At 40.6% G+C, this 22,260-nt stretch overlaps 1 protein-coding gene across 1 annotated transcript in view; it reads right to left on the bottom strand.

The window, feature by feature from the left end:
• Window positions 1–4,885: 4,885 nt before the first annotated feature.
• The window catches only part of LOC118419887 (proprotein convertase subtilisin/kexin type 5-like), a 20,541-nt gene continuing 3,166 nt past the window's right edge, over window positions 4,886–22,260 (bottom strand). The window contains exons 6-14 of the mRNA XM_035826543.1: window positions 15,846–16,061; window positions 14,851–15,028; window positions 14,111–14,337; window positions 11,245–11,339; window positions 10,333–10,843; window positions 9,395–9,508; window positions 8,554–8,871; window positions 7,643–8,086; window positions 4,886–7,263 (exon numbers count right to left, since the gene is read on the bottom strand). Of these exons, the coding sequence (XP_035682436.1) occupies window positions 7,259–7,263; window positions 7,643–8,086; window positions 8,554–8,871; window positions 9,395–9,508; window positions 10,333–10,843; window positions 11,245–11,339; window positions 14,111–14,337; window positions 14,851–15,028; window positions 15,846–16,061 (2,108 nt within the window). The 3' untranslated portion in view covers window positions 4,886–7,258. The remainder of the gene's footprint in view (window positions 7,264–7,642; window positions 8,087–8,553; window positions 8,872–9,394; window positions 9,509–10,332; window positions 10,844–11,244; window positions 11,340–14,110; window positions 14,338–14,850; window positions 15,029–15,845; window positions 16,062–22,260) is intronic.

Raw genomic sequence — 22,260 nt, 5'->3', positions numbered from 1 at the left:
AATCCGCGCAGTTTAAGCGAACTAGGGGAGACCTCCCCGTTTAGCTTATATGTTGCCCAAACGTATATGAAATGCTGCGCATTTCTGTTGAACACATATATATACGACGTGTTTAATCTTTGAATCCACGCAGTTTAAGCAAACTGGGGGTCACTACCCCCGTTTTATCTATTGTCTTATAAATACGTACCGTCTCAATGATTTTATGAAACGTTACCTTTTTCTGCTAAACATACGGCATTTTTTGAAGTGCAGTTTATGCGAACAGAGGACACCCTTTCCTTTTTAATATACCGCATATATGTTCTGAACTTCCAGGGTCTAAGTTTTTCTTTGTGGCAAGTTGACCCTCGAGCTAAGAGCCGGTAGAAATCCCGACTACTACTATTAATATCTCCGCGACTCAACCTCTGCTTGAAGAATAAGGATGTAGTGGTAAGGATGCGTTCTGTGTAGTGACTGGTGTTTTCTCTATGTTTTTCTTACTATTAAACGGCGAGCAGTTCTTACTACAAGTAAATGTATGAATTATATTTTATTTCCTTATCTACAAGCAAGCGTCGAGAAAGAGCAGTCTGGACAGTGTGTTGCTCGTGTTTGTTTGGGTTATGGGGATATGCGTGGGCAGGCAAGATGTAAATGTATTCAGCGTTAATTCTTACTCAGTTTGGGGCGCACGCCTCCGTCCGGCCGTCTGTGGCCATTGCACAGATGTGTCATGTGATAGGATGTATCCAATGGCAGAAAAGAGTGGGGGGTTCAAATTCACGGGCAAGGAGCGGTTATTTCCCAGGCGTCCATTTTTGAAGAGAAGTATTGAAGAAAGTTTGGACCTATTCTTACCCCGCAAGTTGTGGCCGCGACACTGCTTTTACCGCCTAGGACTCGGTACGTACCCCCGGTGACGGAATTTAACTCAAGGATAGGAGGTGGCTATCATTCTGTACAAGTTAATGCTGTTGGAAATCGACACAGAATAGGACATCACGGCCCTCGTACCACCCGGATAATTTAATAGAAACCGAGACTGCAAGCTGAACATGTTTCGCGTCCACAGAATCCGAGACCATCCAACAACACGGCTACTACTCTAGATCTTACCGGATTCTTATTCCTGTGGTGGCCAGATGGAACTGTGTGCTCTTTTTAACTTTAGCCAAGACGCTTCGCCCGACACTGGAAATGGGACTGTGGACTTGGATACTGCACGGAATTGCACAGCCGTTATGATTGCTTCAACTGCCGACAACATCAAAGGCCATAAATACCTAGTAGGCTGTAGTTTTTTTATTACTTTCCCATGTAATATTTTCTCGTAATTCAATAAAATTTCAAAGTTTCATTCATTGTGTTTTCTTGCTTTAAAACGTGCTTATGATTAACTTTAGTATGCTAAAATGGCACTTATCCACACCTTATAAATCACCTTAATGCACACTTAAATGAGACGTAAAAATATAACTTTAAACATGTCTTAGGGGTGTTTTAGTGCGTATTTATGACAACTTTTAGCTGCTAAAAGGAAAAATATAGACACATTAAAATCCTCTTAATGCACTCGTATATGAGACGTAAAGAGGCTTCAGAGAAAATAAAAGGAAACATTGAACATGCCTTAAGGATGTTTTTATAAGTGTTTATGACAACTTTAAGCTACTGAAAGGGCACTGATACACACCTTATAACCACATTAATGCACACGTATATGAGACGTAAAAAGGCTTCAGAGCTAATAAACGTGAAGTTTAAACATGTCTTAAGGGTGTTTTTATAAGTGTTTATGAGAACTTTAAGCTACTGAAAGGGCACTGATACACACCTTATAACCATCTAAATGCACACGTATATGAGACGTAAAAAGGCTTCAGAGCTGATAAACGTGAAGTTTAAACATGTCTTAAGGGTGTTTTCATAAGGGTTTATGACAACTTTAAACTACTGAAAGGGCACTGATACACACCTTATAGCCATCTTAATGCACACGTATATGAGACGTATACATGATTCAGAGGTAATAAACGTTAAAAGTTTAAACATGTCTTAAGGGCGTTTTAATAATCATTTACGACATCTTTAAGATGCTGAAAGGCAACTTAAAAAACCGGCAAATACGGATCTATCCGCGACTATAAGCACCTAATGGTCATCTTTACGCACACGTAAATGAGCGGTAAAGATGCTTAAAGTTTTATAAACGTAATATTTAAATGCAATTTAAGTGAGGTTTGCTAATCATTTACGACATCTTTAAGATGCTGAAAGGCAACTTAAAAAAACGGCAAATACGGATCTATCCGCACCTATAAGCACCTAATGGTCATCTTTACGCACACGTAAATGAGCGGTAAAGACGCTTAAAGTTTTATATACGTAATGTTTAAATGCAATTTAAGTGAGGTTTGTTAATGATTTACGACATCTTTAAGCTGCTGAAAGACAACTTAAAAAACCGGCAAATACGGATCTATCCGAACATACGTAAAGACCACGTAACGCCAATTTTACGTACTCGTATAAGATGTGTATAGATCCGTAAAGATGGAAATACGTCAACGTAAAGCATAGTTTAAGCAGGTTTAAATACCTTTTTTTGGGCCGGGTAGGGGGTTTTTGGGCTAAAATTGGCCAGTTTGGGTGAAATTTTGACTTTCATAGGTTTTTTTTTTAAAAATAAAGGTCCCGGGGGATGCACGGGGGGGGGTAAAGGTGTGAAAGGGTTTTTGCCCCCCCCCCCCCCCAGGGATTTTGCCCCCCCGGGGGCAGAGATCACTAGCGTTTTCGCCCCCCTTTAGCGTTTTGCCCCCCCCCCCCCCAGAGCATTACTAGTATTCCTCGGAGGGGTCTTAAGAGCAGCTGGTTACTACATATAGGCGCGCTACCTGGTACTATACTGCACCTGGGAGTAACATAGTTGGTGTGTTACCTGGTACCTATATGGCACCTTATTACCGTAAGATGTCATACCTTGTTCGGTGCAAACACTACATTGAAAGGACATTTTTTTTGCAGCTGACATGGCAGAGGTGGCATAGAAAACAATGCTATTGTGAACGTATAAATCAACACCGTCTATGGCACGGAACACGTCAGCTATATGTTTTCAATTTGTCACAGTATTTTCTTTCTTGTGCAGAAAACATTTCCAAAGCACTAAGAAAAACACAATTGAATAATAGTTTCTCATTATAAACACTATCTTCGCACAAGTTCATATACCTGTTGCTAGATGCTACAAAAAACTGGTAAAGTACCAGTCTTAAGAAACACGGGTAAAACACCAGTTCCTAAATACTAGAAAAACAGTCATATTGGAGGTGAAGATATCCATAGGGTAGGTGCATATAACGTACTAGTTTCTAAATACTAGAAAAATAGTCATATTGAAGGTGAAGATACCCCTTGGCCAGGTGTATACACCAAAATGTGCATTATTCTAATGATTACCTTATTTGCATAATCAATAAAGACATGACATAGTTCTTCTGTGGTCAATTCATAATAGAGGCTTCATATTGGAGATATATAGGTTGCTTGAGGACAGGTGAATACAATGAAATATATCTCATGTCGAGACTCAGGTACATGCAATAAAGGGAATACAAGGGACCCAAGTTCAACTATCTTATTGCCATGTACTTACGTTAATATTAATACTATGGGTGGAGTTATGTATCAAACTCGTGTACTTATATCATTCTGAAACTGCATTGTGTGATTTATACCAATCAACTTCTAAAATATCATGTAAACCCTTTTTTTGGGGGGGGGGCCAAATCGCTAAAGGGGGGCGAGGTAGGGGGGCGGGAACACTAACAGGGGAGGGCGAGATCGCTAGTGATTTCAACCCTGGGGGGGGGGGGGGGCGAGATCACGGGGGGGCGAGAACGCTGTCACACCGGTCATTTTGGGGTCAATTTGGCCGTCTACTTATGGGAGCAAATTTTGTTGTACGAAAATCAGAAACCATCTATTCTATGCCTCGGGCATGCTGTGAGTTGATACTCTTCAAACCAACCACCTGTCCAAATAGACCGCTTTTGCCCAGAAATAACAAAAAAATATATATATAAACGAAAGTTGCCCAGCAAAAACAACTCTTTTGTTGTTGTTTCCAGTTACATTGTATCCCGACTTCAGCACTCTCGTTTACCATGATGCTTCTCAAGTGCACCCTATATCCTTAACAATAGAAATCTTTGTAGGCGAAAAACTGTGTTCTGCAACCATGAAGGTAGCTAAAACAACCCAAAGCATTGTACAACCTTGTAGTTCTTAACGCTGCCGACGTCTGAAGGCGTCAGGATTTGAGGTGACCCTTGCCACTTGAAACAGGCTGGTTTCAATGATGACTCAGATTTCAGCTGTGTTCCATTGTTTTGTTTCAATAACGATTACATGCGATGATTATACCTCCGCTAAAACTGGAGGTATTATTGTTTGTGCCTGTGTGTTTGTGTTTCCGTACATTTCTGGACCACATAACTTTAGAATATCTTAATGGATTATCATGATGGTTGGTAGGTCGGTAGAAGTTGTGAAGGCGAAGGTCGACTTTGCCCCCCCCCCCCCAGGTTTGTGATCCCGGTACTGCAGTAAAACTTACGGGTTTTGTATATTTCTCTTGCACATGCTATAATCTTCTTACCCCCGTGAAGAACAGGAGTATAACTATATGTGTGTGTATGTGTGTATGTGTGTGTGTTATTTATGTTTAAGTTTATTCTAGATATGCTTTTATCATATTTGGCCCCCCTCTATATGAACAACTTCCTCAGAAATATTATTTGAGCTTTCTAGTACGTAGTTTGAGTAAAAAGATTTGTTAAAAAAACAAACAAATCAGGCACCATATTACGATGCAATACACGCACTGACCACAACAAAATTGAACGACAACTGCAACTTTATTCAAACTACATGATGAATGAATATGTATGAGTCTTTGAATAATCTTCAGCAAGCACAAAGTTAAAGTAGTAAGAATTACAACACTTATGTAGTCCAAGTGTGTTTCTTGAATATTATGCTAAACACAAAATCTGTTAACGTTGCTGTCATTACTGAAACTAATTTCTAGCAGTAAATAACGTCAGATACGACTCTAAAACTAAATAAATTTGTTAATATGGATGACATGGGTTCACACATGCAACAACGTGCATCCCTTCCAAGAAAAAAATGCGTCATACTGTAGTCGTATCATTTGTTCAACCTTCCAATTGGTAATAATCACTTAGATTTTATAATGAATGTATCTTGTTTTGCCAGACTTCTCTTTTTTGTATGGGAATTCCCAGTAGATGCCATCCGTATAATGAAGCTAATATTCCGGATATCTATATGGTAGTGATTTTGAGTAATAGATTGCTGTTGGTACAGCTAGTAAGTGGTGTAGATTTGGACCCCCTAACAGCTTTTTCGGAATAGCAAAGGTTGATTTTGTTTCAGACTTTGATCGAAAATACATCTAAATCAAAGAACGAGTTGACTTATAGTTGTGATTTTGGTACGTTGATAGCTTATTAATGATTTACATAATTAGATACTAAATGAGCTAATCACTAAATGAGTTAATTTCATAACTTCTACAATAAACGCGAGAAGCAGATCTTGAATATGTATAAAATCCTTATCAGGTGTTAAGTACCAACATCTTAACCATCATAATGGAGGACCCTTTCCTTACTGCACCTGAGTGGAGTGACGAAAGTCGTGTGAAGTGTCTTTCCCAAAGGCACATTATCTAGCCGAGAAAGCTAGTGATCGAACCAATCTCGTGTCCGCTGGCCTAGCCATTCGGCCATTTTAGGCCATACAAGAGTGTGAGGGCTGCGCTAAAGTTGCGATATTCAAGAAAATAAAACATGAAGAGATTTGTATAGCAAGGTTCTTCAGGCAAAACCATGGAGTAATTACTTCCAACGTTTCGATGTCTATCGGACACCATCATCAGGGTACAAAGACTGGAAACTACTTCTTGCTGCTACTTATAGCCAATGTAGGTGGCGCTGCAGCAGCAAGAATGGTGCCTCAAACGTGGCTCAGCTTGTATCCCCTCTCGAAACGTTGGAAGTAAGTACTCCTTGGTTGTGCCTAAAGAACCTTACTTTATGAATGATTGCCAACCTTATGATGTTATTTACGGATGGAGATATTTAGTCAGTTAGTAATCTACCGGGTGTGATGTTTGAACAAATTTAGATTACGATGGTTAAAATGGAGGTGGTCCTGAGAGCTACAAAAGGGCAACACAGTGACGGGATTGTCAGACAAATGTCGTCATGGAGTAACCGTGCCGCCGACTAATTTTGATAGTCATAGTAATAATTATTCAACATATCTCTTTATATGTTACTAAATACAATGCTGTTGTGGCACATATGTTAGGGTACATTAAAAAAAAATATCTCAAACTGTTTGTTCAGTTTAAAGTCAACTTGAATCATCATCAATTATCAGCGCCAAAAGAAATGGAATTAGTAAGACCCTAGTTAAATCAAAGAGCCTATTTATGCTAGGGTCACATTTTCTAACCAGGGCCCGGTCGAACTTTTTTGGACGGGAAACATTGAAGTACATTTAAATAAATATGCACACAACTTATGATCTTGAATAATTCTTGGTATGATATTTTGTTGCTGTTGTCTGTCTTATCATATATTTCGTTCCTTTAAACTGCCCGGCCGGGCCGAGCTTACAATGTGAACCTAGCATTACTCAGCATTGCACTGCAGTTGCCGTTGGATAATCGGACTTAAACACAACCATCATTATCTCCATCAAGGCGCTTTGTCGGTTTCAGATCAAGTTTCAGTATTTCTAACAATTTCTGCCCATGTTATTTTACCAACCATATGATGTTTTTAGACATTGATAAATGCAGACATATTGTTTTCATTGCGGCTTGATGAGAAAAACGGTGTATCTAAACCCCAGGGGTCGCCTCACAGTTCATAATTTCATGGGTAGAAAAGCATCATTATCTGATCATTCCTACGATGTGCTGCAAATGTTTACAAAATTTTCTCTTATGTTTTTTTTTTTACAACTCATCCAGAGCAATTTCAAATCTATCTATCTATCTATTGGAATTGTGTTCCAAACAGGTAACCAATGAAAATCTACTTGCATGGCGTTAGCTGGTAATTAGGTGCTTTTTCTAAACATGAGATAATGAGTCAGCAGACGACAATCCATTGCGTGTCCAGTCCATGTTTTCACGGTTTTCCACTTCACGAAACCAATGGGAGGCCGCTGACTACACTGCATTAACAAAAGAATAACAATGGATATGAATACAGCACCGTGGCCAAAGTCGCCGTCTCGAAGCAATTGATCAATAAGTATTAACATATTCTTTAAAATGATCTTAAAGGGAAGCTTCTTCACTTTTAATCTCTGATTACTATTAAAAATAATTTTCCATCTACAAAATAATCAACATATATCTTCTCACAAAGAGACGAAAACGAGCCGAACCAATATATAAGTAGTTTTAGTATCCATGTTTAGATTTAGAACCGGCAGTCCTGTTACTACATGTACAGTATTTTATATTTGTATGCCTGTAAACGTACAATATGAATGTACAATACTGACAATCAAAGAACACAAGGCAAAGAAACCATGAAGTTTTCCTCACCAGATGGGAATCCGTAGAAGTCCACCTCCCTTGCCCATGGCTGCCACCCCGAGTGGGTCTGAGTGACCAAGAACTTCCAGAACCGCGCTGTTCCCTGGAAACCACTAAAATCCTGGTGATAAGGAAGGACTGGCCCAGGCTGTACGTTAGTAATTGTCGTGACATCCTCCCAGTTGAACGGACTTCCAACCTGTGACTTTTGCAACTTGAAGGCTTTGACGTCGTGTGTTGTGTCTCGATAATTGGTGATCCTGATGCCGGTTAGAGTGTGCGGCACCGTGAGATCCACCGTGAAGAACCAGTTGTTGGCGTATCTCTGTGCCGTCGCGGAGCCCGCGGGGTTCCAGTAGGTTCCAAAGGTGCCATCGAGCGCGCGTTCGGCACCATAATCCGGTGAGTAAGTCTCATCGACAATCCAGGACCCGCGCCTTGGTAGCCATGTAGCTGGGATAGAGGGCACACAAATTGGCGGGATTACACCAGAGCAAATAAGTCAGCCATCACATAAGCTATTAACATGCATATGCCTAGAATAATAAAACCTGGCAACCATTTCGTCAGTTATTCTTTTTCAATGTCTAAGAAGAAAAAAACAGCTTCTGTAGTGCCAACACGCTGCCTAAAATAGCTATCTACTATTCAAAATTAACAAATTGCCAAGAGCTGGAGAAATCAAACATTGAGATTCCACTGGAGTACCGTTACAAACCGCTAGAGTGCCCAAAATCTAATCATCTCAAGTTCTAAAGAAAGAAAGAAAGAAAGAAAGAAAGAAAGAAAGAAAGAAAGAAAGAAAGAAAGAAAGAAAGAAAGAAAGAAAGAAAGAAAGAAAGAAAGAAAGAAAGGAAGGAAGGAAAGAAGAGGAAGGATGGAAGGAAAGAAAGAAAGAAAAAGAAACGAAACGAACGTACCTTTTCCAGTGATGAGATAAGCATCAATTGCATTATCTCCACCTTTACCGTCATTCCCACAGTTTTGGGAGAACCCTAACACGCGGTACGTTCCAATCTGATCGTTTGCTCCCCGGCACATGCCACCATCCTCCAGGGCAAAAAGATTGTAACCAGCCTCCTCGGCAAACGTGTAACACTTCAAAATGGCATGCTCGCGGTACTGGTAGTATAGCAAGCCATTCGAGGGTGGCCCATACGGAAAATGGCCTTCCATTGAACCCATGACGTTAGCGGTGCCATCAGATTGTGTGAAGCACCCCAGGTGACTGTACACAGCTAGGTTGACAAAGAACAGAGATCAGTACTGGCTTCGTGGTTTGCCGATTTATTGTTTATTGGGTGGGCCGACGACTCCCTCTTCGCAGCCAGGGACTGAATCGGGAGGAGCTTACTTTAAACGGTGCTAAGTCACAAGAGTCAGGTGACCTCAATGCGGCAGTAGTTTCCCAAGGTGCGACCACAGGACTGTATGTTTTGAACCTCTTACTCTTTTTCAATTCGTGTGGCACTTTTATTAACATGTTCAAAACGTGACTACCACTTAACGTTCTATCCTTGAAGCTTAAGTGAAGCTGAAGCCCATTTACTACTGGACGAATTTAGAAAAGTCGCTTTTCAAATCAAACAAACATTTTTTAATCCAAAATAGCCTACCGGCCCGTGATTTATGTGCCTGAATCAACGAATACCAACTGTAGGGATCTATAGCGGTTCTCACTTTTAAGCATATCATGTATAGACTGTTATCCAGACCTTGTGGCTGTAGGGGGTATACAGGCTACATACAAAATGGATCTACCTGTTTCACAGTGTTCTCCCTCGAAATAACCACTACAGGTGCAAGAGTAACGGTCAACCATGTTCTCACAGGTCCCGCCATTCTGACAGGGGTTTGACTGGCATTCGTTTACGTCTGAAAATGCAAAGAAATAGTTACTTGCATCCTGTATGCCCGCTTATTGAAACGGCTGTGAAACACTCAATTGATAAATGTTTACAATTACTCTTGTGTAAGGGTGGGTACCGGTACAGAAAATTCAGGTCCATGTCCGGTTCAGGTCAAAAGGATTTGGTCCGGGTTAGGACCTGAACCTGGGCCTGATTCAACATGTGGAAACTTGTGAATGGACAGTAATCAAAACAATGGCTCATTTCGCTACAAAGAGATCAGTTTTGTTGAGTTCGTTGTTGTTCGTTTCCCACTGGTGTTTTTAAATCCCACAAGGCTAACTGCTTCAGTATTATTGGCTGTGAAACATTTTAGGAATGACTATAGACTCTACTCTACTTCGCTCGTGTTACTTGCCTGAACAGGTAAGCCCCCAAACGTGTAAATGCCTAATCATATAATCTGTTTATTTTCCAATAGGTCCAACATCCGGTCGACCGGTCGACCGATTTTTTCAGGTCCGGTTTTCTGGACAGGTTCCGAAGGAAAAAAACGGTTTTGTACCGGTACACCGTACCGTTACCCACCCCTACTCTTGAGTTTAATTTGGCCTTGGCATCGGAACTACTTTCAGGGAGGTACATACAGCGAATAAACATTTACATTTAATTTCTTCAAAGAAAACTAGTTTAGGAATGATGTTTCATCAGGTAAGGTAGCGGCATATAAAGACAGCTTCAAATGGCAGTTGTGGGAGGTTTTATCGTTATATGGCCTGCGCCACCTACTATGATCTAGTCAGACTCTTAGTATTTCTTCTAGCATAAACATCGGGACGTTTCACCCACCGGTGCAGGACGTCGCGCCCACGCTACTGGTAGATCCAGCCTGGCAGACCATGCAGCCGGTAGAACCGCTGGAACTGCTGTACTGTCCAGCTGGACAGCTCTGACAGCTAGTGGACCCTTCACGTGTGTTGTACTGCCCTGCTGGACAGCTCTGACAGCTGGTAGACCCACTGCTGGAGCTGTACTCTCCAGCTTGGCAGCTCTGACAGCTTGATGAGCCGCTGCTCGTGCTATATCGCCCTGCCGGACAGCGGGTACAGGACGAGGAACCGCTAGAGCTGTACCTCCCTGCCGGGCAGACCTGGCATTCGGTTGACCCTGCGGAGGAGCTGTACTTTCCTGCTGGGCAGGGCTGGCAGCTGGACGATCCGCTCTGTGTGTTGAACTGTCCGGCCGGGCACTGCTGACAGGTTGTGGAGCCGGCCGCACCACTGAACTGTCCAGCGGCACACGGATCGCAGGCCGTCCCGTCCGACCTGCTTATGGTCCCCGCAGGACAGATCTCCTCCACCTAATTTGCATAGATTTTCCTAATTCATAGAATTCATTTTACTCAGTGTGTATCAATGGCTAAATCAGCATTTATGTATTTCTCCTGCATTATAAATATAAGACTCATTAAAGCAAGCGTTGGCACGTACAAGATAACATATTGGCGAACAGAATCTGTGTTGGTGCTGTTGACAGATTAGCCATAAGAGAGAGTCGTGTAAGGTGCCTATGAGGCCACATCTTGGGGGGGGGGGGGGGGGGCATGGCGATAATCGGTTTTGAGCACAACGTTGTATCAGTTACGCCACACCAACGCCACACGACATGCCTGCATGGTGCAAGATGTTCTCTGAGCAGCACTTGCTTGCGCACCCTGAATAGTACTAGTATTATGAAGCACACATATGTCGGATCACTTACCTCATCTCCATTCACACACTTGTACCCATCTTGGCAAGCCTCGCAGGTAATTGTGTCGGATTCACTACTAGGCGTGTTGTCAGCCGGGGGTGTCACTGTAATAAATGATAATTTTCATCAATTATCGATTGCATTCATTGTGTTTTCTGAGATTTAGATCCAAAATCTCACATATCAAGAGTCAGGAGGCTTGATTACCGTATTAATCAATGTTCGACGGACACTGAGTTGAAGTATGATATATAACGTTATGTTATGTATGATAATTGATCAAGTTTATTGCAAATTCTTGCCCGTGGGCTAATTGCAGATAACATAAAAGATGAAACAGTGTAAAATACAATATGACAGGTATCTACTCTAGTCTAAAGCTAGTAAAGGCTAACTCTAGATCCTGGGTTATTGGGTTCGACTCATTTTTCGAAGACAGTGGAAGACGAAAGATCCCACTTTTTCTATGATGTGTGGGTTTAGTGATGTTAAAAGGTGAACTGCTTTCTTTTTGTCAGTGAATGTGAGGAAGTTTGGGTGGAATTTCATGGCCTCTTTGAACAGCTCTTTTCTTTCTTGGTTATAGAAAGAAGAGTTTGACATAAAATGTGTTTCGTCTTCCACCACGTTTGACGTGCATTGTTTGCACGTTCTTTCACACACGGATAGCCTTTTGTACCGCCCTCTCTCAATTTCGAGAGGGTGGGCACTAATTCTAATTTTGCTGATTGCCGAGCGTAAATCAAAATTATCTAATTCTAAGTATTTTTCCATAGTATGTGCTGTTTTACAGGTCTTATAAAACCTTAGCTTACCAGTATCTATACTCAAGTTATGACGAGAGGTTTGGATAAACATATCAGAGATTCTAGATCTTATCATTGTACATATAGATCTGATATCACTGAGTTACATGAATAGAAAAGGTAGGAGTGGCCACTACCGTCTAAAATTTCTTTCACTTGCTGTAACAAGGTTCTTGTACGACTATTAGATATAGATTTATGTTGATACAAAAGGGCATCAGCTTATAACAAATGTCTTTGAGAATCCATTTGTAATAAGCGTAGCCAGTAACGAATAACACGCATAGATATATCTAAGTCTAAAGGAAATCTGCCAAGTTCCACTCTAGATGCTAAATTACTACAATTTCAAGGAATTCCAAGTATATTTTTTGAAAAACGGACTGATGGGAAATTTCAATTGGGGAGTTGTCATTAATAGACTCCATGCCCCGAATTTCACATCCATATAGGAGAATCGGCTTTATACAGGAATCAAATAGTTTTAACAAGCACTTTGGTGAGACAGATGAGCAAATGGGAGATTTCAAACTATATATAGCTTTACGAGATTTGAGTGAAAGTTGTTTTTTGGTCAGGGAGAAACTTCCTGACGATGTAATAGTCAGGCCTAGATAGCAGTAAGAAGGTACTATGTCCAGAGTGTCTTGATCAAATACAAATGTTTGGTTTCGGAACGATCGGCCAGATTTGTTGAAAATCATAACTTCAGTTTTCTTTAGATTAATTTGTAGTTTCCATTTCTTGCAGAAGGCATTTGATCCGTTGAGCGCGCATTGCAACCCTTTGTCTGATTCAGAAAATATTACCACATCGTCTGCATATAACAAGCACGATACAAATATATTATGTAGAGATGGTGGTTCACATTCGGCATTAACAAGAACATGAATGAGGTCATTAATGAATAAGTTTAACAATGTAGGGCTTAGATTGCAGCCTTGTCTAACGCCTTTTTTGGTTACAAATGGAGGCCTTAGATCGGACTCGGTTTTTACACACGTTTGGGGTTTAGTGTACATACATTTAATTAGCTTGTAAAAGTTACCCCTATTCCCGAGTTTAGCAGTTTGAAACGAAAACCCTCTCTCCAAATGGATTCGAAGTTGTTTTTTTTTTAATCGATAAAACATGAATAAATGCGTTATTTTTAGGAAAGGTGTTTACTTAACAAGGAGTCCAGGACAAATGAGTTATCGTTCGTGCCTAATTCTTTTCTAAAGCCGGCTTGGTTTGGGGAGATAAGATTATTTTCGTCTAGAAAGATAATAACGTGAATGGCCCGCCCATTTCTTGGTGTACATTGTGCCATAAGGTCTTGTTCTTTGTTGTAACTACCTAATAAAACCACCTCGTTCGAATCATTATTAGTTTTATTTACTCAGTTTGGTTAGGAATATTTTTGCCCATTTGGCCTATTTAACAGTCTTGATAACTTTCTTGTGTAATATATGCTTACTAAGTGGCTCTTTTGTAACGTTTTCAAATGCTGGTGAAACATAACATCCAATGGCCTTCATGTAAGCTAATAATAATATCAAACTATAAACAAAAAGCAATGCCGAATTTCTCAGACACATCTTATTGACATAAATTTGGTATGTATGTTTTCCGCAAAGAGTACTTCATAAAATGCCAGGTAAGCCCATGGCTACTGTTCTCTGACATGTTGAAAATGTTGACAAAGATGCCACATTTACTTTTTAAACGTGTCTTTTGTGACTGCGAAGACTATTGGGTGTGTTTATGCCTTTGGAAATAAAATAAGAAATTTTTTGTTGTTGTCTAATTTAAAAAAAATGAATAAAGGAAGATAGCAAAAACGTTAATGTTCCCACATCACGGTTCTACCTATCACGCTTATGACAGGTGAAGGGTTTACTTTTGAGGATTAACTTAACTTCGAGCCACCACGTTGGTTGTATGTATGGATGCCGAACTGGACTGTGCAATTGCTAGTGTGGATATAGGTAGATATAGATAGATAAACATATATAGATATAGATATATATAGAATCAGTTTTGCATTAGTTGTTAGATAGGGAGGCGTCACATATAAATAAGCCTACCGCTTTCTTTCTCACAGATGTAGCGGTACAATAAGAAGCATTCTGCGTCTGCCCAGTTGTTTCGTCGTTCTTCATCCACGTGTTCACCGTAGACGAAGTGTGCACACAACTTCACACCTTCGTTTGGCTCCCCTGGTGCCCAGCTCGTAAAACTGCCCAGTGCGGTGCCCCCGCCGTCTTGCCATACTCCTGCTGTCTTCTTCATACCAACCCAGAATTGATCGGCACTATATTGTTTAATACATAAAGGCAGTTTGTTTTAATCTTCACTTAACATGATCCACTTACCATAATGTCCATTAAACTAAAAAAAGTAATGACACGAAAGTGATGACACGAAAAAAAAGAAAAGCAGAACTGAAAACAATCCAAAGCTGAGTACATGGTAATGCGTCTGTCAAAAGTGGATAAAATGGGTTTCTGCCGGGCAGCTTACGGGCTGTTTTTTCAACACTTTTAGGCGTGAACCTTAAGGGGCACCGTGGGACACCCTTCGGCTACCTGGCAGTGTTTTGGATCGACCGGTCCGGCAAGGCCCCGGATTTATTTAAACTCCAACTGTGACGGCAACAAATAGACGCCGTGACCTACCCGGTAAACCACCGAGAGGTATCCGGCAATTCCTCTGAACAAATTTGCTGCTTCGGAGCCCGGTTGGGGATATACCTTCGTCGGGCACCGGCGCAATTGTGACCAAGGCATAATCGCAATGCCAAAAGCAGTATTCTGTTACTTCCTACCTGTTGAAGCAGTTTTTGAGGAACACCAGCTTCCGTTGTTCTTCATCGTCCCTCGGTATCGCGACGATGCCACCTTGTCGCCTGCACTCGTCCTGCGCGTCGCTATAAGTCCTGCTGTCCCCACCGACGGAGTACATCTTACCGCTGGCTAGTACGAGACTGTTGCCGTCCGGACAATCTGTTTTAAACAGTATGTCATAGAAAATATTTCTGAACCAATGTGGTAAGATGAACCAGCAAGAGCATTTTACCCACCATATAAAAATCAGAAAGAGGCGATACATGAAACTACACGTAGCTGTGCCAGAGAGTATATATTAATGCTGGCAAATCGAGGAACACAATTATATAGTAGTTTTAGTGGATAGTTCTCGTTCCATTGCTTCATACGAAGACCCCAACAGAATTAGCTCGATGTATATTTCAGTCTTGCCATTACGACCACTTTATCCCGGTCCCCCAATTTTTCCCCAAACTAGACGCAAACACTTAATATACTACCTTCCCAAGACGTTTACCTGTCCAATGAGGCCACGGACATAGTAAACTCGTGAAACGAGCACCGGGGCTGCTTACTACATGAGTGGGTCACCCAAAAAAGTGCCCAAATTTCCCTGCTTTGAATATGTTTAACACAGTATCGTCCTGCTGGTATTGGCGCGTATGTCAGTGATTCAATCATTTTTACGTCATGTTTGTTTTGGCACATCTGAGCAGAGTATATCTTTCCTTTGGGGATGGCCAAGTCAGAGTAAGGAGGCGGCAAGGAGACCCGCACTCTGACATATATCGGCAAGGAGACCCGCACTCTGACATATATATATATATATATATATATATATATATATATATCTGACACATATATATATATATATATATATATATATATATATATATATATATATATACATATATATAGAGAGAGAGAGACAGAGAGACAGGGAGATAGACAGGGAGAGAGAGAGAAGTAGTAGTAGTAGTAATAGAAATAGTACTTTTGTCGTAGAACCGGAGTGCAGGGTTGTCCTTGGTCGTTTCGTCGCATGTCTGAGTCTTCGGGTAGCACCTTCCGTTGTCATAATTAAACATGAAGGAGACGCAGTCGGAACGACTTGAGCATCGGTCCGCGCAGGTTTGCAGGGTGATGCCGTCTCCAATGATGTCCGGGATGTCGTTCCCAGGACAGTCTCCTACACGAACGGTGTACCCATCTAATGTGTAGAAAGAGTCATGAGATAGAAGGGTTTTTGGAGTAGAACGATGGGCAAGCTGTTCCCATCATGTCGCGACAGTTACCATGGCAAGAAAGTTCCCTGTCTACCACCCCACGGGTGGGCCACGTGCTGTTAATTCCCCCAGACCGCCAGTAAACTCGTGGCACTCGGACGTGCGACCGGCCGCTGCTCCACATTGTTACGGAAAATACGCCTTACAGCTAAGAGAGCTCACAGAGTTTGGAAACAAAAACCTATTTGCCCTGCAAAAAGGAAGGGAACGTATAATGATTCTGCGAAGAGTTGGAACTCACTTCTTGCAAGTACATACAAAAAAAACAACTTTGCAAGATAACACTTACTTGAGCAGCTTTACATAATGTGTAAAATATTGTTCCATGAATTGTTTCCTTACAACAAGCCATTTTTTGTCGCACATGGAAGCAAACGAATAAAAAAGCTGAAAACACAAACAAAGTAAAATAGAAAAAATTATTAATCGAAGCGAGTGGTAGGTAGGAAATGGCATTCAAATCAGGTCATTTTCTGCACATTTTCGTCATGTAGAGCACTATATATTGAAAAGATTTATCATCGTTTGGACATTCACATATACTGTAAAGTAGATGGCGGTCATAATACCCTTCAAAGGAAAAGTATTTTTTTTCGAAATACGCCCGATTTGGGGGGGGGGGTCTGCGTTACCGCTTCACACACGCACAGGAAAAATAAACAATGCATCGTATCGGCGGCCTCTTTGCCAAACACTAGTTCGCTAATGCAGTTGTATATTTATCGAAACACTGTTTTTGTTGAACGATTCATACGCATGGGTATTTTGCCATACTTGCATAACTCCTTTGACTTGTTGCACGAGATCTGCATTTCGTATACTGTTAGTCTTACCTCAGGATCGGCCCACAAAAACAATGTTCTGTTCCCCACGATCAAACTGTACTTAATAAAGTGTATCTAGGCTTTTGTTAGCATGTAAAAATTCTCCAAGTTGTCACATAGTTTTAAAAAAAACGACAATCCACCTAAACAGCCCCACCACTGTTCTATAACTCAGGTTGAAAACACCGCAACTGGTAACGCAGTGCTGAGACGTAACGTCGTTTTCTACCCAGTCCTTTTCCAGTAAGGATGGCTAGCTCAGCTTAATCCTGTAGCACCCGACCTTTTTGTGCGACTAAAATGACCGAGTGGGGTTCAAAGGGACCCAAACTGTTTTTATTATTAAATCTCAGTTCCAATTCTTATCGTGGATCATTGTATATACATTGCTTCGTCGATGTAAGAGAAATATTTTGAGATGTTAAGGTGTTGCTAATTTCAGCTCATCATCATAATTTATGCTAAATATCAGAAGGAACACGTTTTGCACCAAACCTACTCTAAACCTACACATGCATTGACCTCAGGGCCTACGTATTAAAAAGGATCCTGAGTAGATTCTACATAGCGAGAGTCAAATGTAACACCCCTACGTTGGCTAGCCACCTTATACATGACTTTTCATGTAATAAGGTACTCACATCTCGCAAATTAAGTAAGCAGATTTTAAGAGCTTCTGCGATACAGGCAGGTTTTAACATTTCTTTAGATGTAACAGCTCAAACAGAGCAAAATCACATCAATGTATAAACCACTTTCTTTTTAGAGAAATCTCTATAACTCATGATTAGTTACTCTCAATTGAAACATAATATCAATGATTTAGCCATGTCCAAACTGGGCTTTTCTGACATTCCCTGGCCTAAGGGGTCACATTCAACCCCCCCCCCCCCTTCTTATTTTCAAAACGGAGAGGGTGATATGCTCGTCAGGTAATTCCTAGAAATTCAATATCATTATGACGTAATATGACATAATTATGACGTCATTAATTGATATTTTTTGCTAAAATGGGGAATGCCCATAATACCTAAATATTGCACACAGAAAGGTACCAATAACGGTTTCTTATCAATATTTAGGTGTTTTAAGACTTCTCTCGTCAAAAGCCAAGGTAACGACGTCAAAATGACGTCTTAAAATGACGTCATCTGTAGTTTAGCTAGCCATCATCTTGGATTATCAACCTTAATTATCTGAAGATACATTTTTTCAACATATAAAGCTAAAATCCTCATTAAAATGGATTAAAAACGTTCAAATGAATGTAAGAAAATACCAAGCAGTGATGAAACTTGAGTGAAAATAAGTGAAAAAAAATCAAAAACTTATTCTATTTTTTGTAAATTGTTGCCTTCAATGTTCTAGAAAAAGTCATCTAGTCTGGTTGTTCTAGCACAAGTCGTTCGGGAGTTATACGACGTCAAAGTTGCCACAGACACAGTCTGGATAGGGTTAGGGTAGCTCTTACTGTTTTAGAAATTAGTTTTATCTTACTCATAACTCATATATTAGTTTTATTCTACTAAATATATTTTTCACTACATTACTGTATGACTGATATAATTTACAATATGATTATCGAACCCGTCTTTACTTGCATTTTTACAGTATATGGGTTTCCAATTCAATTCAATTTAAGATAGTATGACTAACACGGCAGTGGAATTTATGGTATAACTTTAGAAAGCTAAGAAACAGGCTATACTTCAGAGCACACTTTAATAGCAACCTCAGTTCTTTAACTAGAGTTCCTCGAACACATATCTTCGCCAAATAAACAATTTTTATGGAAGATCGTTGTGTTTGAATGATTAATGTATATGTGTCCATATGTTATTTATTCACATGTAGCGGTTGGTTGGATTGTGATCATTGTGAGTAGAATAATCTATGTTGCCGGTGTACATAATGTAACAATTTTTATGGCGATGTGAATGAATGTCCTTGTAGAATGAGAACAATTTATATCGGCCTGAGGTTACTTTTCTATTTTGTATTTTCATAGGTGCCTCCGAAGGGCTGGTCATGTTTCGGGTAGTGTCTGTATGCAAAGGCCAGTAATTTAAAAACTGATTGAATGGATTGTATGGATATTTGGCATGTGGGTAGGACTTGATGAGACCTTGAAACTATTAGATTTTGGTCTCCTAGCAGCTGTTACGGTAATGTTGGTATTTCCTTGCTTTGAGATTGCTTTTTGTTGGTATTTCCTTGCTTTGAGATTGCTTTCGTAAATGACTGGGAGTTTTTACTTTTAGTTTTGGAAGTTATCCATGTACATCTTACACTGATGTGGAATCGATGCCCATTGCTAATTTCATTACTGGCAACAATAGGTGATTATACGGCACCTACCATTTAGCAACGGGGGCGGTACATACCATTCAGCACCGGGGACGGCACCTACCATTCATCCCCGGGGACGGTACGTACATTCATCCCCGGGGCGGCACCTGCCAAAGCTGTTGCCTTGGTAACGACACGTATGGCAACATTTCCCATGCAAATCGAGTTACTCATATCTTGTACTGCGTTTGAAAATTATGATAGGTCTCAAGTCGAGAATGTGTACAGGTTATAACACTGGGAAGCGAACATGAAACAAGGAAAGCTAAATTCACAAGTCTCACCGGCCGTTCCACAGACGGCACTCACCATTAATCTTCCAGAGCGTTCCAAATTATGAAAGAAAACATGAGTGATTGTCTCCCTTATGCTGCTTGCGACGGGGTTAACGTGGTGTAACAAGGTCACCACCTCCTGACACTGGTGAACAGTACACACAAGTCCAGAGATATACAGTATCATGTAACTAAGTAATCATATTAAATACGGCATTTCTCATCTTTGCAGACAGATATGTTAGTCCTGGCGCATCCCCGTCTTGTAATTAGCCAGCGAAAGGGTATGTTACCCCGTAAGGGGCGGTATCACCACGTTGTTTGTAAACATGAGCGAACATGTGTGATCACGTCGAACGATGACGATGATGATGATGTTAGTCCGCAATATTTCTTTTATTTGGGCGTACCTATATCCCTAACCTGGGAAAACATAGACTCCTTCGGGGCACGCAAGGCTTAGTTTACCGATCCCCAGCACACAACGGGGTTAACCTGGTGTAACCAGGTCACCACCTCCCCCACATGTGTGGTTCTTTCCCTTATGCTGCTTCAGTCAGGATTAATTTGGTGTAACCGGGTCACTATGCTGCTTGAGTCAGGGTTAATTTGGTGTAACCAGGTCACCACCTCCTGACACTGGTGAACAGTACACACAAGTCCAGAGATATACAGTATCATGTAACTAAGTAATCATATTAAATACACAGTGATTTATATAATTTGCAACTCATTATGTTGATAATCACCCAAAGTAATTCCCTACCAAAACTAAGAATATCCAACAATCCCCTCTGGAGATATCCATCTAGAAAATTACGAATAAAAGACCCACTGCGCGGTATCAAGGACCCGCGAGAAAATTTGTGGGAAAAGTTATCTTTAAAGCATGCTAATTGACTTGTTCCTGGGGAACAGCTAGTAGATACATGTACTGTTTCTTGGCGATATTGTAGCACACTTTGTCTATACGCTTCGCAGTCATTTTTTATCAAAGTCATAATATAGAGGGGTATTTCTCATCTTTGCAGACAGATATGTTAGTCCTGGCGCATCCCCGTCTTGTAATTAGCCAGCGAAAGGGTATGTTACCCCGTAAGGGGCGGTATCACCACGGGGCGGTATCACCACGTTGTTTGTGAACATGTGCGAACATGTGTGATCACGTCGACCGAAGACGATGATGATGATGTTAGTCCGCAATATTTCTCTTACTTGGGCGTACCTATATCCCTGGAGGTGACATCTGTTTGTTTATGTAAAACTGTTGAATACAATACATCCTTGTAGGCGACCTATTGACCTACATCTAAAGACACCAGCTGTAACACACATGTATGTACCAGCCCTATAGGCTTCTGCAGTATATCGCAATTCATTAACTTTCCCTAAGTAATTATATTGAATAGATAGTGATTTACATAATTTGCATCTCATTTCATTATGTTGATAATCACCCAAAGTACCTACCTACCAAAAACAAAGAATATTCATCAACCCCCTCAGGAGTTATCCATCTAAAATGTTACGAACTATAAGACCCACTGCAGTTCCAAACAAGCTGCTAGGAGGCCCAAAATTACACCATTTACTCCTAGTCCCAACAGCTATCCACAATTTAAAAATCATGAACCTGGCACTTCTGGAAAATTTAGGCGCAAACTTTGATGCTCACTTGCAGTACCAAAACAAGTCGCCAGGACGCCCATTATCAAACTTGACCTTCCTTTTTGTGTCCCCTACCTATCAACAAAATATCATTAGCATCCATCAAGAACATCTCGAGTTATCTTGCATACAGACAAACGCACTTACATACAAAGTCAGCTACAGCACCATAGGTAAAAGGTAGCTAAACCATTCTCGCACATGACAATCCTTTCTACAACCGCTAAACACTTGCCAAATATCGTGAAAATCGCCCAGCTGCATTTTGTCTTATGCTTCCCGAAAAAAACACCAAAAAAAGTACCAAGCTCGCTACCTTACCGTAGAAAAACACCAGGTAACCCATTTTCGAACTAGGCATGCCTATCGACAACCGCTACACACCTGCAAAAAATCAAAAAGTTCCGTCCCCAATTTCCCGACTTATATCCTGTTGACCTACATACAGACCCAAGTCGGCAAAAACATTATCTTCTTGGCGAAGATAAAAAGCAATCTTAGCCAAAGGTTGTTTGTTTTGTATGTACGGTAACTGACCCATGCCATAACACACAAGAGTACAAGCTACAAACAAACCTGCCGTGTTTGGACGGATTTATTTGATACATTCACACCTCGAAGGACACCTAACATTTTCCATTGGTCTGGTTGGTTTAACTCGACCACGGAGCCTCCGTTTAACCCTATTCAGACGGGGAAGGGTCCTTTTGAGGCCTGCGCCAACTTTCATCTCGCGATCGCATAAAGTCAGAACGGCTTACGCTAGGGCAACCAAACTTATTAAGTTTTTTTTCTCTAAAATTTAGTTCACAACAATTTCACGAAGTGTAAAAAATTATCAATTTTTTCGTGTATTCATGGAAACCATTTATCGACAGGCATTTTTGACGGAAATCGCTAACTTCAGTTTTAACAATGCATTTTTTCAATACGTTTATTTGCTACATTAGTGCTATTTTCTTACAAAAATAAAATATTATGATATTTAGAATATTTTTGTAATAAAT

The sequence above is a fragment of the Branchiostoma floridae genome, chromosome 7 (genome assembly GCF_000003815.2).
Source record: "Branchiostoma floridae strain S238N-H82 chromosome 7, Bfl_VNyyK, whole genome shotgun sequence".
Lineage (NCBI taxonomy): Eukaryota > Metazoa > Chordata > Leptocardii > Amphioxiformes > Branchiostomatidae > Branchiostoma > Branchiostoma floridae.
This window is presented reverse-complemented; position numbering and strand designations above follow the sequence as displayed.